The 16,588-nt window shown below is 45.1% G+C and overlaps 2 protein-coding genes across 2 annotated transcripts in view; both read right to left on the bottom strand.

Annotated features, from left to right (window-relative positions):
* LOC115192516 (leucine-rich repeat-containing protein 7-like) overlaps positions 1-16,588 on the bottom strand; it is a 204,044-nt gene that overhangs the window by 174,578 nt on the left and 12,878 nt on the right. The gene's annotated exons all lie outside the window — the stretch shown is intronic.
* On the bottom strand, positions 8,686-16,341 carry LOC115193038 (proline-rich extensin-like protein EPR1). Its single transcript, XM_029752026.1, has 4 exons — positions 16,225-16,341; positions 11,348-13,088; positions 9,530-9,618; positions 8,686-8,694 (listed from the first exon to the last, which is right to left on the bottom strand). Exons 1-4 carry the CDS (start codon positions 16,339-16,341, stop codon positions 8,686-8,688), a joined length of 1,956 nt encoding a protein of 651 aa, XP_029607886.1.

The following is a 16,588-nucleotide window of genomic DNA, read 5'->3' as shown; positions in this document are numbered from 1 at the left end:
GTTTGGAGGGCTAAAGAGAGAATGGACTAGTATGAGCTCATAGCAGTGAGAGGGGACACATGAAGTCTGAGGGGGAAGTGCCTGGGTCTCTCTCTCTCAGCTGTTGTGGTGGTGAGATGGGGTGATGGTGAAATGACCAGAGAGAATGTTTTATTTCTGACTTCACACTAAGAGTACTGCGCAGTACTGCATTGCCTGAGTGGGCTGACAACCAGTCATGCAACACAGAGTTGCCATGGAAACTGCAGGAAAGACGAGGGGAAAAGTGTAAGACAGTGGATGAGAGGAGAAATTCTGTCATTTTCACCTAGAATGTTGATTGTGTAACGTATATCTGGCCTCAGTGTGGCATGAGGTGAATTTCTGTAAAGAAAAACGTATTTCACCCATTCTTGAACTAGTGTGTGTTACATAGGCAAGGTTTGAAACGGTTGGTTTGTTCCACATCTGCTTTTTTAACCCAACAAAACAAACATGGTCATGACACACATCAACACCATCATCCAAGACACCCTAGACCCACTCCAATTCGCATATCGCCCCAACAGATCAACAGATGACCCTATCTCAATTGTACACACTGCCCTCTCCCCTGGACAAGAGAGAAAATAACTATGTGAGAATGCTTTTCATAGACTACAGCTCAGTGTTCAAAACCATAGTCCCCTCCAGGCTCATCACCAAGCTAGGGACCCTGGGACTGAACCCCTCCCTCTGCAACTGGATCCTGGACTTCATGACAGGCCGACCCAAGGTGGCGTGGGTAGGCAACAATACCTTCGCCACACTGACCCTCAACACGGGGGCCACTCATGGGTGTGTGCTTAGTCCCCTAATGTATTCTCTGTACACCCACAACTGCGTGGCCACGCACGGCCAACACCACCATCAGGTTTGCTGATAACACGACATGATTGACCAGGTGAATCCGGGTGAAAGCTATGATCCCTTATTGATGTCACTTGTTAAATCCACTTCAATCAGTATAGATGAAGGGGAAGAGACAGGTTAAAGAAGGATTTTTAAGCGTTGAGACAAATGACACATGGATTGTGTATGTGTGCCATTCAGAGAATGAATGGAAAGACAAAAAATGTAAGTGCCTTTGAACGGAGTATGGTTGTAGGTGCCAGGCGCACCGGTTTGTGTCAAGAGCTCCTTGGATTTTCATGCTCTACAGATTCATGTGTGTGTGTCAAGAATGGTCCAACTTGACACAACAGTGGGAAGCATTGGAGTCAACATGAGCCAGCATCCCTGTGGGAAGCTTTAGAGGTGGGGGGAGGTGAACTCAATATCAGGATGGTGTTCCTAATGTTTGGTGTACTCAGTGTATACACACCATATACAGTACACACTCACTCACACACACTACATTGACACTCCCACACCAAACCCACACACATTTACATAAACTACATACGCACACACACAAAATACACATGCATACCGACACAACACAAACACACACACATGCATACACATTAGACACACGCTTTGACACTCATCATTTGCTACTGCTACTCTGTTCTTTATTTTACTCTTATAATTATCTATCCTGATGCCTAGTCACTATACCCTGCCTTCATGTACATATCTACCTCAAATACCTTAATATTATCTATCCTGATGCCTAGTCACTATACCCTGCCTTCATGTACATATCTACCTCAAATACCTTATTATTATCTATCCTGATGCCTAGTCACTATACCCTGCCTTCATGTACATATCTACTTCAAATACCTTATCATTATCTATCCTGATGCCTAGTCACTTTACCCTGCCTTCATGTACATATCTACCTCAAATACCTTATAATTATCTATCCTGATGCCTAGTCACTTTACCCTGTCTTCATGTACATATCTACCTCAAATACCTTATTATATATCCTGATGCCTAGTCACTTTACCCTGCCTTCATGTACATATCTACTTCAAATACCTCGTACCTCTGCACATTGATCTGGTACTGGTACTCCCTGTACATATCTCCACACTGATCTGGTACTGGTACTCCCTGTATATAGCTCCACATTGATCTGGTACTGGTACTCCCTGTATATAGCTCCACATTGATCTGGTACTGGTACTCCCTGTATATAGCTCCACATTGATCTGGTACTGGTACTCCCTGTATATAGCTCCACATTGATATGGTACTGGTACTCCCTGTATATAGCTCCACATTGATCTGGTACTGGTACTCCCTGTATATAGCTCCACATTGATATGGTACTGGTACTCTGTATATAGATCCACATTGATCTGGTACTGGTACTCCCTGTATAAAGCTCCACATTGATCTGGTACTGGTACTCCCTGTATATAGCTCCAAATTGATCTGGTACTGGTACTCCCTGTATATAGCTCCACATTGATCTGGTACTGGTACTCCCTGTATATAGCTCCACATTGATATGGTACTGGTACTCTGTATATAGATCCACATTGATCTGGTACTGGTACTCCCTGTATAAAGCTCCACATTGATCTGGTACTGGTACTCCCTGTATATAGCTCCAAATTGATCTGGTACTGGTACTCCCTGTATATAGCTCCACATTGATCTGGTACTGGTACTCCCTGTATATAGCTCCACATTGATCTGGTACTGGTACTCCCTGTATATAGCTCCACATTGATCTGGTACTGGTACTCCCTGTATATAGCTCCACATTGATCTGGTACTGGTACTCCCTGTATATAGCTCCATTCTTGTGTATTTTATTTTATTCCTCTAGTGTTACTATTTTTATTTTTAAACTCTGCATCGTTGGGAATGGCTCGTAAGCAATCATTTCACGGTCAAGTCTATATATATATATGTGACAAATACAATTTGGTTTGAAGTATCTAAAAAGGTTTTCCAAAAATGTTGCCTATTCATGAAATATTTCACAGTTGCAACATGGAATGTTTAGGCCAGTGATGTGATTTTAGTTATTTTAGCTTGTTAGTTATTACATAGCCTCAACCCAATACACCAAATATTGATGTTTTAAGAGCAGAATTAGCACATTCTTGCTCCAACCGTTCCAAAGCTGCACCAGGGCTCCACCTGCTGAACAGAGAAGGGCAACAGACAGGGACCTCAGACTGGGACTCAGCAGCATCATGTAGCATATACAGTCATGGCCAAAAGTTTTGAGAATGACACAAATATTAATTTCCACAAAGTTTGCTGCTTCAGTGTCTTTAGATATTTTTGTCAGATGTTACTATGGAATACTGAAGTATAATTACAAGCATTTCATAAGTGTCAAAGGCTTCTATTGACAATTACATGAAGTTGATGCAAAGAGTCAATATTTGCAGTGTTGACCCTTCTTTTTCAAGACCTCTGCAATCCGCCCTGGCATGCTGTCAATTAACTTCTGGGCCACATCCTGACTGATGGCAGCCCATTCTTGCATAATCAATGCTTGGAGTTTGTCAGAATTTGTGGGTTTTTGTTTGTCCTCCCGCCTCTTGAGGATTGACCACAAGTTCTCAATCGGATTAAGGTCTGGGGAGTTTCCTGGCCATGGACCCAAAATATCGATGTTTGGTTCCCCGAGCCACTTAGTTATCACTTTTGCCTTATGGCAATGTGCTCCATCACGCTGGAAAAGGCATTGTTCATCAGCAAACTGTTCCTGGAGGGTTAGGAGAAGTTGATCTCAGAAGATGTGTTGGTACCATTCTTTATTCATGGCTGTGTTCTTAGGCAAAATTGTGAGTGAGCCCACTCCCTTGGCTGAGAAGCAACCCCACACATGAATGGTCTCAGGATGCTTTACTGTTGGCATGACACAGGACTGATGGTAGCGCTCACCTTGTCTTCTCCGGACAAGCTTTTTTCCGGATGCCCCAAACAATGAGAAAGGGGATTCATCAGAGAAAATGACTTTACCCCAGTCCTCAGCAGTCCAATCCCTGTATCTTTTGCAGAATATCAGTCTTTCCCTGATGTTTTTCCTGGAGAGAAGTGGCTTTTTTGCTGCCCTTCTTGACACCAGGCCATCCTCCAAAAGTCTTTGCCTCACTGTGCATGCAGATGCACTCACACCTGCCTGCTGCCATTCCTGAGCAAGCTCTGTACTGGTGGTGCCCCGATCCCACAGCTGAATCAACTTTAGGAGACGGTCCTGTCGCTTGCTGGACTTTCTTGGGCGCCCTGAAGTCTTCTGCAGAAATTCAGTGGAAATGTTTTTTGGGGATTCAGTTGCATGGCAAAGAGGGACTTTGCAATTAATTGCAATTCATCGGATCACTCATCATAACATTCTGGAGTATATGCAAATTGCCATCATACGAACTGAGGCAACAGACTTTGTGAAAATTAATATTTGTGTCATTCTCAAAACCTTTGGCTATGACGGTACAGTATCTCCCGTATTTGATCTGCCATCCATACCAGTAGGTCACAACAGTGGAAGGAATAAGGAGGGATAGAGTTTTCAATGGTAATGTATCAAATTAAGCACTATATCTTCAAGATGAGACACCAAGGGCATCTCTATGTAGTCCACAAAGTCCTTCCTCATGACTCATTAATCCATAACGCACATTGGATTCATCTGTTTGATCAGTGTAACACAGATGCTGGGAGTCAGGAAGCTATTACGGTGTGTGAATTTAATAATACAAAAACATGGAACAATACAAAACAAGAGTAGCGTCTAGACATGAGAAACATAACTTATACTGCCTGGGGCAGATATAGGGGAGGTAATCTTAGAAGCGATGGAGTCCAGGTGAGTCTCATGAGGCGCAGGTTCGCGTAACGATGGTGACAGGTGTGTGTAATAATAAGTAAACTGGCAACAACGAGCGCCAGAGAGGAGGAGCGGGAGTAGACGTGACAATCAGAGCAGGTTGGCCTCTACTTCAATTAAAAACTCTGCTGATTTATGTCCAACTGCTCCAAAGGATTAGCCAGGGCCCATGCAGAAATGCACAGGCAGGCAGAGTTAAAGAAAAAAAAATGCTTTTTATGTATGTAACTTGGCTGACTAAACTTCTAAATGTCAACTTAAACTTTCTTAGTTCCTATTACAGGATTTCAAAGTACAGTAACTGTTGGATGTTGTTTTTAGATCCGAAGCACTGCTAGAGGATGCAGAATGTTTTCATTTAATTGGATATTTCTAGTAAATAGATCACATATTGTGAAACATTCCATGTAGGTTTAACAAGCAAAGCATTGCCATATTTTCCCTACAAGCCTTCCGATGCAGTTTGAGATGTGGATGTTCTTTTCTTTTGGCCAGTATCAAAGATTGGAGCTGTCTCCATTTGGATTCGCCCTACAGTTTAAATAAATTATGATATTGAGGAATAAAATATTAAAGTAATCGCTCATTTCAATTCAGGAGTGTTAAAGTAAAAACCCCATAAGAAAGCAGTATATTCTTTTCTGAACGATATTGAAGAATGATTCTAAGCAATAGCTCTCTAGTGATTTAATACAGAATGAAATAGAAACTGTTATTTAATATAAATGCCAATATAAAGGCCATTTCAGGTACGTTACAGAATACTGTAAATGTTGATGAATATGGGAAAAGAGTACCTTATAATTTATGAGTAGACTTGCTCAAGCTTATGGTTAAAGTTTTAACATATTAATATGGTTCGCATCTAATGCAAAACAACTGATAATCTGAGTTAAATGAAATACATTCTTCTATGTATTTCTCTAGCAAGATTGATTGTGTGCAAATTATATCCTCTGCCACCAAGCAAGGAAAGCTGCAACTAGCTAGCATAATATAACAATGTTCTACAACAGAGATCTTCTGTTAACCTTAATCATAGCATGCCAGAGTGATTTGCTACTACAAAGACTTCAAAACTATTCTCACACACGCTCTTGTGAGAAAATTGCCAGTGTTGAACTCTTCCGAATAATTCTCACAGCATTTGTGAAAGTTAAGTCAAACACTTTCTTCAGTTAAGGAATACTTGCAAGGAGTTTATAGAGTAGGCCTACGAATAGCTATACATGCGTTGCCATGGGCTGTGACTTTCATTACATGTAAGTGACAGCTGCCGCCTCCTTTTTTTATAGTTTTTTTTAATTTAACTAGTCAAGAACAGTTAAGAACAAATTCTTGTTTACAATGACGGTCTACCCCAGACGACACTGGGCCAATTGCACGCCACCCTATGGGACTCCCAATCACAGCCAGATATGATGCAGCCTGGATTTGAACCAGGGACTGCAGTGACGCCTCTTAATTATCTCCTCTCTTGACACAGTGCAGTACAGACTCCACGGCCTCCCTTCACACCTCGGGCATACAGGTGCCAGAGGCCACAGCAGTCATTCCTATCCAAATGATATGACTTCCATTCACTGAAAGCAAATACAGATAAGAAAGTCATGCTTGCATTGCTCCCCCAACACGACAGTCATCGTTTATAACATAGACAGGGAAGGTGATGCTGAGGTGAGAGACACTTATTGAGCTGTAGGAGACACACTCCTCCCTCGTCCCTCTCCCTGTCAATGCTATAACATTTAGAGACAAAAAAAATCCTCTGTTATTACCTGCTACACAGGTATTATTATGATGTTAAGTTATTACACATCAAACATGTATTTTCCTATTGGATCAATACACTGCGACAGCAAATCAAATCAAATGATCTTTCAAAGTCACTGCATTCAGATATGAGGCCACACAGACTAAAGGGACAGAAAAAAGCGACAGGTGATGTTTCATTGAACTTTTCTAGCAACAGCCCCATAGAGAGCAGACCCTAGTCCTATGTCACTCAATTTCATTTCAAATGCATATTGGTCTGTGAAAGAAATAAAGGCAGCTACATCTGCATCTGTTGAATACAAATCTGCTGGACAGGTTATTACAACTTATGATTTTTAATAATGTCATCCTATTAGCCCAAGAAACTCGTCACACATTTCATGATTCATGCATTTATATTACAGCAGTGTCATTTGAATGACCAAGTATTATCACTTTGGCAAGATCAAATATATCTATAACGAATATGTTCATTATGAGAGTATCAATTACATTAATGCTCTTTCTTTCCTGTGTATTCCTGAGAGGAGCATTTGAATTACACTGCAACTGTCTGTACAGAATTCAAGGATTTGGCTCCATGGCAAACAAGGTTTTGAGAATTGATGTGTCTCAGTAGCCAAATGTAAATTGGCCTTCTCCTGCTGGTTGTATGATTACGCGACATCATCATAAAATGTGAAGTGATTGAGATCCGGCTTGTATCATCGAGCAATCTAGCCGTTACACATACTGCGTTTTTTAACTCTCAATTTCAAAACTTCTGACAGAATAAAACTGTCTTCATTAAATCAAACTCAAGAGGTTACTCCAGGGCCAATGTGGCAGAATCTGTTCAAGCCTTTTACCAAGTCCTGCTCTGACTCTGTACCTGGAGTAGAATCTTTGATTGAGAATGGGCTTACTACAGTAAAAGTCACAAGAACATTGTCCTTCCCAACCTCACGCCATGATGAACCCTGCTGCATGAAGAGCCAACACTGTTGCATACAGCCGGCTGCCCTGACTCACAACTGAAGCACCTGACATTTTGTCATGGGAACATTCATTCGAGCAAAATGAATACATTAACTCCGCTGGGCAAATTTAGCAGTCAGATTGTTTAATGGGAGGGAAATAAACAAGGAAATTCCTTTTGCAGCATTCACACAAAAAAAGGCATTGTGGGAACTCTTAGATGAGTGGAGCTGACTAGTGACAGCAAACACAGCACTTTACTGCTGGGGACCAGGAGACAAGTACATGTCTTTACAGTGAGCTGCCCACTGATAATTCGTTTGGGATGCCGTTCTGGTGCAGTTGGCTAAAGAGTGTCCATATATGAGCTAAGCTATGATTCAACCCCAGTGCTCAGGGTTGAGCAGCATGTCATGTCCCTTTCCTGTTGAGCTGTCTCCCCCTAACACCACTACGGCCCCCAACACCTTACGACCCAGACTATGGGTTTAAAGGTCATGGATTATGTTGGGATGTGTTAGCAAAGCAGCACTGATGGCATCAGGTACGCCTAAATAGCACGCTATAAACACACACACACACACATGGATGCACACGCAGACCTTCCTGCATTATCTGCTGCTGGTTTGCATGAGAACAGAGTTGGTATTTCAAATGGATAACACAAACAATTTAGAAAAACACAGAAACGGAACGTTATTACCACCTAAATCTGATATCTAATTTATGGGGAAATGGAACTGCTGGGTGACATTTACTGTACATACAAATGAGGACAAACCTCTGATGAGAAGTTGATATTCCTTTAACTCGACATCAAGTAAAATGAGCATTTAGAAAAATCAATAGTAGTCAGATTAAAGTCGGGGTGTTAAATCTCATTATAGTTTAACATGGCTGCATTTAATTGTACAGCAATGCACAATTACAGGGAACTTTTTGTGTTGACGAAAGCAGCATGTTTTGTTAACTTTTCACAATATTAATGAACGCAGAAAAGCAACTGCTCACACATAAAATATTCTATACTATTCCCTCAAACACGAAGACACTGCAGGGAAAACACAGCTCCCAGTGATCTATGCACATTCTGCTGTAGCGTGAATATTTGAGTTATCTGTGAGTATTGAGCCTCAGATAAGAATTTACACCACTCCTGTTGTTTCAGCAACTTTGTGATGGAGGCCATGCTACTCAATCTGCACACCAATGAAAGAGAATGGAGAGACAGGGAGAGAGAGAGAGTGATAGAGAGAGGAAATGGAAAGTGAGTGAGAGACTGGGAGAAAGAGACAGGGAGAGGGCAATAGAAGGAAGAAGAGAGAGCGATGGGAGAGAATTCTGGCATCAATGTGTATTCTACTCATCCCACAGCAGACCAGGCTCTGGAGTGCTGTAATAAGGAGCTGTGAAATTGGAAAATGGAGGATTGCTTTACCCTGCTGCGTTACACTCAAGCTTGACATATACAGCTACAAGACACAATGGCCTAATGGCCTACATGGGACCATCACTAACAGGCTAGGGGTAGATCAATCCTAAAATCTCCAAAAGAGACATATCGGTTAATACTGATTGTTGTACTGTATTTAGCTCCTCACAGCAAAATCTGTTCAATCTTGAAAGGAATGTGGGTAATATGACATGTTCGGGTATACAGTGTATGTCACGTTTCGGAACCACACATAGTGTAGTTTCCAATTTTCCTAAAAGTAGCTCTCACACAGGCCTGGGAGAGAGAGAGGCTCATGCTGTGGGAGATGAATGTAACTCTGTGTGTCCTCTGCAGCACCACAAACCGAGGGCCCAGAACACAGTGGAATAGGGAAATGGTGCTGCATGCAGAATATCTCTCTCCCTCTCTCTCTCACATGCACACACACACACACACACACACACACACACACACATACACACACACACACACAGGCACACAGACACACGCACACAGACACACGCATACAGACACACACATACACACACACACACACACACACACAGCCAATTTCCCATCCTGCAGCAGGCTCTCTTTACTTTCCCCGCAGCAGGGGCCATTTTTGGCTTGCTGCTCTCGTCGGCAGCAGGGGCCTGTAGGGGCCCCCACTCGGTTGCTGCCTGAGTAACTGTTCAGAATGAAGACACCCACGCTTTGTTACAAGCAAAAGCTTGTCACAGATTTTGTCTGTGGGCGGACAAGCCAGAGCTGCAGCCATATTCTGGAGGAGCGGAGAGATCGGAGATGGACTCTGCATATTCATGACCTACCCAGTTAAAGCCAGTCAAGGCACCAGCTCAGGAACCTCAGCATGGCACCTCCATATGGACTCAATGAGCCCACAAGTCAAGTACAACTGAAGTATTTACAGATATTACCATCATCGGTAAACTGAATGTTAGAGGGCATACCGCCCAAATGAGTCAGATGAGGAGATCATGCAGTCTCTATTGCACTCCACACTGCCCTTTCCCACCTGGACAGAAGGAACACCTATATGAGAATGCTATTCATTGACTACAGCTCAGCGTTCAACGCCATACTGCCCTCAAAGCTCATCAATAAGCTAAGGACCCTGGGACTAAACACCTCCCTCTGCAACTGGATCCTGGACTTCCTGATGGGCCGCCCCAGGTGGTAAGGGTAGGTAACAACACATCCGCCACGCTGATCCTCAACACAGGGGCCCCTCAGGGGTGCGTGCTCAGCCCCCTCCTGTACTCCCTGTTCACTCATGACTGCACGGCCAGGCACGACTCCAACACCATCATTAAGTTTGCTGATGACACAACAGTGGTAGGCCTGATCACGGACAACAACGAGACAGCCTATAGGGAGGAGGTCAGAGACCTGGCTGTGTGGTACCAGGACAACAACCTCTCCCTCAACGTGATCAAGACAAAGGAGATGATTGTGGACTACAGGAAAAAGAGGACCGAGCATGCCCCCATTCTCATCGACAGGGCTGCAGTGGAGCAGTGTCCACATCACCAACAAACTAACATGGACCAAGCACACCATGACAGTTGTGAAGCGGGCACAACAAAACCTTTTCCCCCTCAGGAGACTGAAAAGATTTGGCAGGGGCCTCAGATCCTCAAAAGGTTCTACAGCTGCACCATCGAGAGCATCCTGACTGGTTGCATCACTGCCTGGTATGGCAACTGCTCGGCCTCCGACCGCAAGGCACTACAGAGGGTAGTGCGAACGGCCCAGTACATCACTGGGGCCAAGCTTCCTGCCATCTAGGACCTCTATACCAGGCGGTGTCAGAGGAAGGCCCTGAAAATTGTCAAAGACTCCAGCCACCCTAGTCATACACTGTTCTCTCTGCTACCATACGGCAAACAGTACCGGAGCGCCAAATTTAGATCCAAAATGCTTCTAAACAGCTTCTACCCCCAAACCATAATGCTCCTGAACATCTAGTCAAACGGCTACCCAGACTATTCACATTGCCTCCCCCCCCCTCCCCTCTCTCTCTGTTGTCATCTATGCATAGTCACTTTAATTAACTCTACCTACATGTACATACTACCTCAACTAACCGGTGCCCCCACACATTGACTCTGTACCGGCACCCCCCTGTATATATTGTTAGTTTTTACTGCTCCTTTAATTACTTGTTGCATTTATCTCTTATTCTTATCTGTATTTTCTGAAACTGCACCGTCGGTTAGGGGCTCGTAAGTAAGCATTTCACTGTAAGGTCTACACGTGTTGTATTCGGCGCATGTGACTGATACAATTTGATTTGTTGCTGGGTAGCTCACTGAGCCAGTGTGGATACTGGGAGGAAAATGTGTGATGATATACAGTATAATAAAGGGGAATGATAACAAGGTGTTGAAGAGCACTGCAGGAGGAGGAGTGAGAGTAGATCTGTGTGTGGCCTGGGATGGGCTGTGTGCGGACTGGGATGGGCTGTGTGCGGCCTGGGATGGGCTGTGTGCGGCCTGGGATGGGCTGTGTGTGGCCTGGGATGGGCTGTGTGCGGACTGGGATGGGCTGTGTGGGGACTGGGATGGGCTGTGTGCGGACTGGGATGGGCTGTGTGTGGACTGGGATGGGCTGTGTGCGGACTGGGATGGGCTGTGTGCGGACTGGGATGGGCTGTGTGCGGACTGGGATGGGCTGTGTGTGGACTGGGATGGGCTGTGTGCGGACTGGGATGGGCTGTGTGCGGACTGGGATGGGCTGTGTGCGGACTGGGATGGGCTGTGTGCGGACTGGGATGGGCTGTGTGCGGACTGGGAGGGCTGTGTGCGGACTGGGATGGGCTGTGTGCGGACTGGGATGGGCTGTGTGCGGACTGGGATGGGCTGTGTGCGGCCTGGGATGGGCTGTGTGCGGCCTGGGATGGGCTGTGTGCGGACTGGGATGGGCTGTGTGTGGACTGGGATGGGCTGTGTGCGGCCTGGGATGGGCTGTGTGCGGACTGGGATGGGCTGTGTGCGGACTGGGATGGGCTGTGTGCGGACTGGGAGGGCTGTGTGCGGACTGGGATGGGCTGTGTGCGGACTGGGATGGGCTGTGTGCGGCCTGGGATGGGCTGTGTGCGGCCTGGGATGGGCTGTGTGCGGACTGGGATGGGCTGTGTGCGGACTGGGATGGGCTGTGTGCGGACTGGGATGGGCTGTGTGCGGACTGGGATGGGCTGTGTGCGGACTGGGATGGGCTGTGTGCGGGACTGGGGATGGGCTGTGTGCGGACTGGGATGGGCTGTGTGCGGACTGGGATGGGCTGTGTGCGGACTGGGATGGGCTGTGTGCGGACTGGGATGGGCTGTGTGCGGACTGGGATGGGCTGTGTGCGGACTGGGATGGGCTGTGTGCGGACTGGGATGGGCTGTGTGCGGACTGGGATGGGCTGTGTGCGGACTGGGATGGGCTGTGTGCGGACTGGGATGGGCTGTTGTGCGGACTGGGATGGGCTGTGTGCGGACTGGGAGGGCTGTGTGCGGACTGGGATGGGCTGTGTGCGGACTGGGAGGGCTGTGTGCGGACTGGGATGGGCTGTGTGCGGACTGGGAGGGCTGTGTGCGGACTGGGATGGGCTGTGTGCGGACTGGGATGGGCTGTGTGCGGACTGGGAGGGCTGTGTGCGGACTGGGATGGGCTGTGTGCGGACTGGGATGGGCTGTGTGCGGACTGGGATGGGCTGTGTGCGGACTGGGAGGGCTGTGTGCGGACTGGGAGGGCTGTGTGCGGACTGGGAGGGCTGTGTGCGGACTGGGATGGGCTGTGTGCGGACTGGGATGGGCTGTGTGCGGACTGGGAGGGCTGTGTGCGGACTGGGATGGGCTGTGTGCGGACTGGGATGGGCTGTGTGCGGACTGGGATGGGCTGTGTGCGGACTGGGATGGGCTGTGTGCGGACTGGGATGGGCTGTGTGCGGACTGGGAGGGCTGTGTGCGGACTGGGATGGGCTGTGTGCGGCCTGGGATGGGCTGTGTGCGGACTGGGATGGGCTGTGTGCGGACTGGGATGGGCTGTGTGCGGACTGGGATGGGCTGTGTGCGGACTGGGATGGGCTGTGTGCGGCCTGGGATGGGCTGTGTGCGGACTGGCGTCTCTCCTTATCTCTTTCGCTCTCGCTCTTTCGAACAGATGATGCAGCACCATTGAAACGTGCAGATATTTGCAGCCAGTGGGGTAAAGTACTCAAGTAAAAATAATTGTAAGTACTACTTATGTCGTTTTTTGGAGTATCAGTACTTTATTTTACTATTTATATTTTTGACTACGTTTACTTTTACTTCACTACATTCCTAAAGAAAATAATGTACTTTTTACTCCATAAATTTTCCCTGATACCCAAAAGTACTCGATACATTTTCAATGCTTAGCAGGAAAGGAAAATGGTCCAATTCTCACACTTATCAATTGAACATCCCTGGTCATATCTACTGTACTGCCTCTGATCTGGTGGACTCACTAAACACAAATGCTTCGTATGTGTTGGAGTGTGCCCCTGGCTATCCCCCCCAAAATTATAATAACGAAAATTGTACCGTCTGGTTTGCTTAATATAAGGAATTTCAAATAATTTATACTTTTACTTTTAATACTTAAGTATATTTTAGCAATTACATTTACTTTTGAAACTTACGTTTATTTAAAACCAAATATTTTTTGACTTTTAGTAGAATTTTACCGCGTGACATTTTCTATTCAGGTATCTGTCAAGGATAGCCCCGGTACTGCTGCTCATTCCGTTCACCAGCTCCGGAGATCTATGTCACCGGCCTTCTAGGCGTTACTGAACTGGATCATTACCACCAACCCCGGACTGTCTTGTCTCATTACTCACACCTGGTTCCCATTCCCCCTGATTAGTATGTGTATATATGTGCCCTCTGTTCCCCAATGTCCTTGTCGATTATTGTCCCATGTCCATTGGTCTTGTGAGTACCTGTGCTCTATTGTATCGGCTTTCGTACTATGTGTTATTGTGCACTTGTTTACACCTCGCTCATTGTTTGGGTTACATTCCTGTGTTATATATATACATGTTTTTGGTGGGGCTTCGTCCCCATCGTTTTCATGACGTACTTTATTTTGTGTGGAGAAATAAAATCCCCCATTACGTATTCCTGAGCCTGTCTCCTATCATTATACAGCTTGACAGTATCTTTACTTTTACTGAAGCATGACAATTGGGTACTTTTTCCACCACTGTCTGCAGCTAACTATGTGTCCCACTCACAGATACTGTATGAGCAACAAAAAGTAAAGTGGAATTAAGCTGCCAGCCCACATAAAAAAATACTACAGTTTACTATAGAATATTACAGTACTTACTATAGAATTCTGTAGTATGCTATAGTAGACTGTAGAATACTATAGTAAATACTACAGTAATGTCCGCAAAAACACTACAGTCCGCACTATAGTTCAATCGAGTACAGGATTAACTGTATGACTACAAATACAAAATGCAATATGGAATTTTATTGAATAGTCTGGGGTATGGCCTCGTGTCCGAGGAATGCTCCTCGGAGCCAGATGCTGATGACAGGTCTCCCGCTGGGAAAACGAGGTTCCAATGATGGGCCTTAAGGTTATTATGCTGGTGGTGGTGTGGAGGTGGATGGTTGTCGACAACTGTTGCTGAAAAACAGCAAGTGAGAGAACATGGGTAAATTGACATATAAATACTCCCCTAGATTTATACCACTTGATTGAAATAAAGGGAAGTGATTATTGCACGAGTGAGCCCATAGGTTAATCAGCAACCGTGGTGGAATTGCCTTAGTGTGCCATGCTCATAGGCTAAAGTTAATAGGTGAATGACATTCGGCATGCTTGCTAAAGTTAGAGGTTCCCATCACCCATATCCCAATTTGTGTCACCCACAAGTGAGAAACCTACATGCTTATATGCCAAGTATAGACCATATATTGTGTTCCCTACAGGTTATAAAAAAGTGCAGTAGCTCTGAACTGTCCGTTCAGAACCCAGTCCTGCCTGCCTGCCTGCCCGCCCGCCTGCCTGCCTACAGGTTATGGAAAATGTGCTCTTTTAGTATTTCTCCAGTCGGTTTCCTGAAGGAGAAAGACCCCCAATTTAATGTGAAAGTTAATTTAAAAATGTTTTGTGAATACTACAGTAATGTCCCCAAAAGCACTACAGTAAAGTATTCTAAAACACTACAGTGAATACTGCAGTCCGCAAAAACACTACAGTAATTACTATAGTATATACTACAGTCATGTCCGCAAAAACACTACAGTAAACTATTCTAAAACTCTACAGTCAATACTATAGTTTTTACAGTACCAGTCAAAAGTTCGGACACACCTACTCATTCAAGGGATTTTCTTTATTTTTACTATTTTCTACATTGTAGAATAATAGTAAAGACATAAACTATGAAATAACACATATGGAATCATGTAGTAACCAACAACAGTGTTAAACAAATTTGAGATTCTTCAAAGTAGCCACCCTTTGCCTTGATGACAGCTTTGCACACTCTTGTCTTCACTTGGAATGCTTTTCCAACAGTCTTGCTGAGCACTTCTTGGCTGCTTTTCCTTCACATTGAGGTCCAACTCATCCCAAACCATCTCAATTGGGTTGAGGTCGGGTGATTGTGGAGCCCAGGTCATCTGATGCAGCACAACATCACTCTCCTTTTTGGTCAAATAGCCCTTACACAGGCTGGAGGTGTATTGGGTCATTGTCCTGTTGAAAAACAAATGATAGTCCCACTAAGTGCAAACCAGATGGGATGGCGTATCGCTGCAGAATGCTGTGGTAACCATTTTGGTTAAGTGTGCCTTGAATTCTAAATAAATCACTGACAGTGTCACCAGCAAAGCACCCCCACACCATCACACCTCCTCCTCCATACTTCACGGTGAGAACTACACATGCGGAGATCATCCGTTCACCTACTCATCAGACCATCAGACCGATCTAATGTCCATTGCTCGTGTTTCTTGGCCCAAGCAAGTCTCTTCTTCTTATTGGTGTCCTTTAGTAGTAGTTTCTTTGCAGCAATTCGACCATGAAGGCCTGATTCACACAGTCTCCTCTGAACACTTTTGGTTACTACATGATTCCATATGTGTTGTTTCATAGTTTTGATGTCTTCACTATTATTTTACGAAGTAGAAAATAGTAAAAATAAAGAAATACCCTTGAATGAGTAGGCGTGTCCAAACTTTTTAATGGTACTGTATATTATAGTATACTATAGTATTTTTTCATGTGGGAGCTCAGTGAGCCTGTGGGTCCTTTCCATTCCTCTCCTCTCCTATCTGTTCTCCTCTCTTCTCCAACACTCCCCCCTCCCCAAAGTCATCCGAGGGGTACAACAGGGCTTGTGTCAGCTTGTAAAACATGTCTCACTAAAGTATACAACTATATTAACGTAAATAACAGAGTCAGAATACATCCCTACATACAATATGAGTGATTTACACTTTTATGCTGTGTTGATCCAGTACACTGTTGCTATGGTGATTGGAAGAGGTGGCCAGTCCACTGGCAAGTTGTGCAAAGCTCTGTCTGAAGCGTGAAGGGAAGTGATTTACTGGTCTGACTACACATAGTGGTAATTGGGCCTCGCCAATAGTTTAATGAGGTACC

The sequence above is a fragment of the Salmo trutta genome, chromosome 4, assembly GCF_901001165.1.
Source record: "Salmo trutta chromosome 4, fSalTru1.1, whole genome shotgun sequence".
Lineage (NCBI taxonomy): Eukaryota > Metazoa > Chordata > Actinopteri > Salmoniformes > Salmonidae > Salmo > Salmo trutta.
The sequence above is the reverse complement of the archived record's forward strand: the minus strand, read 5'-3'. Positions and strand labels throughout refer to the sequence as shown.

What these genes read in the sequence shown, in the direction of transcription:
- LOC115193038 (XM_029752026.1), bottom strand. Translation starts at nt 16,341, where the DNA reads ATGTTTTACAAGCTGACACAAGCCCTGTTGTACCCCTCGGATGACTTT. An exon ending in GGAATGGAAAGGACCCACAG is followed by an intron (nt 13,089 to 16,224) that starts GCTCACTGAGCT and finishes TCTGTTCGAAAG; the next exon opens with AGCGAGAGCGAAAGAGATAA. An exon ending in CTCTCACTCCTCCTCCTGCA is followed by an intron (nt 9,619 to 11,347) that starts GTGCTCTTCAAC and finishes CATTCTGAACAG; the next exon opens with TTACTCAGGCAGCAACCGAG.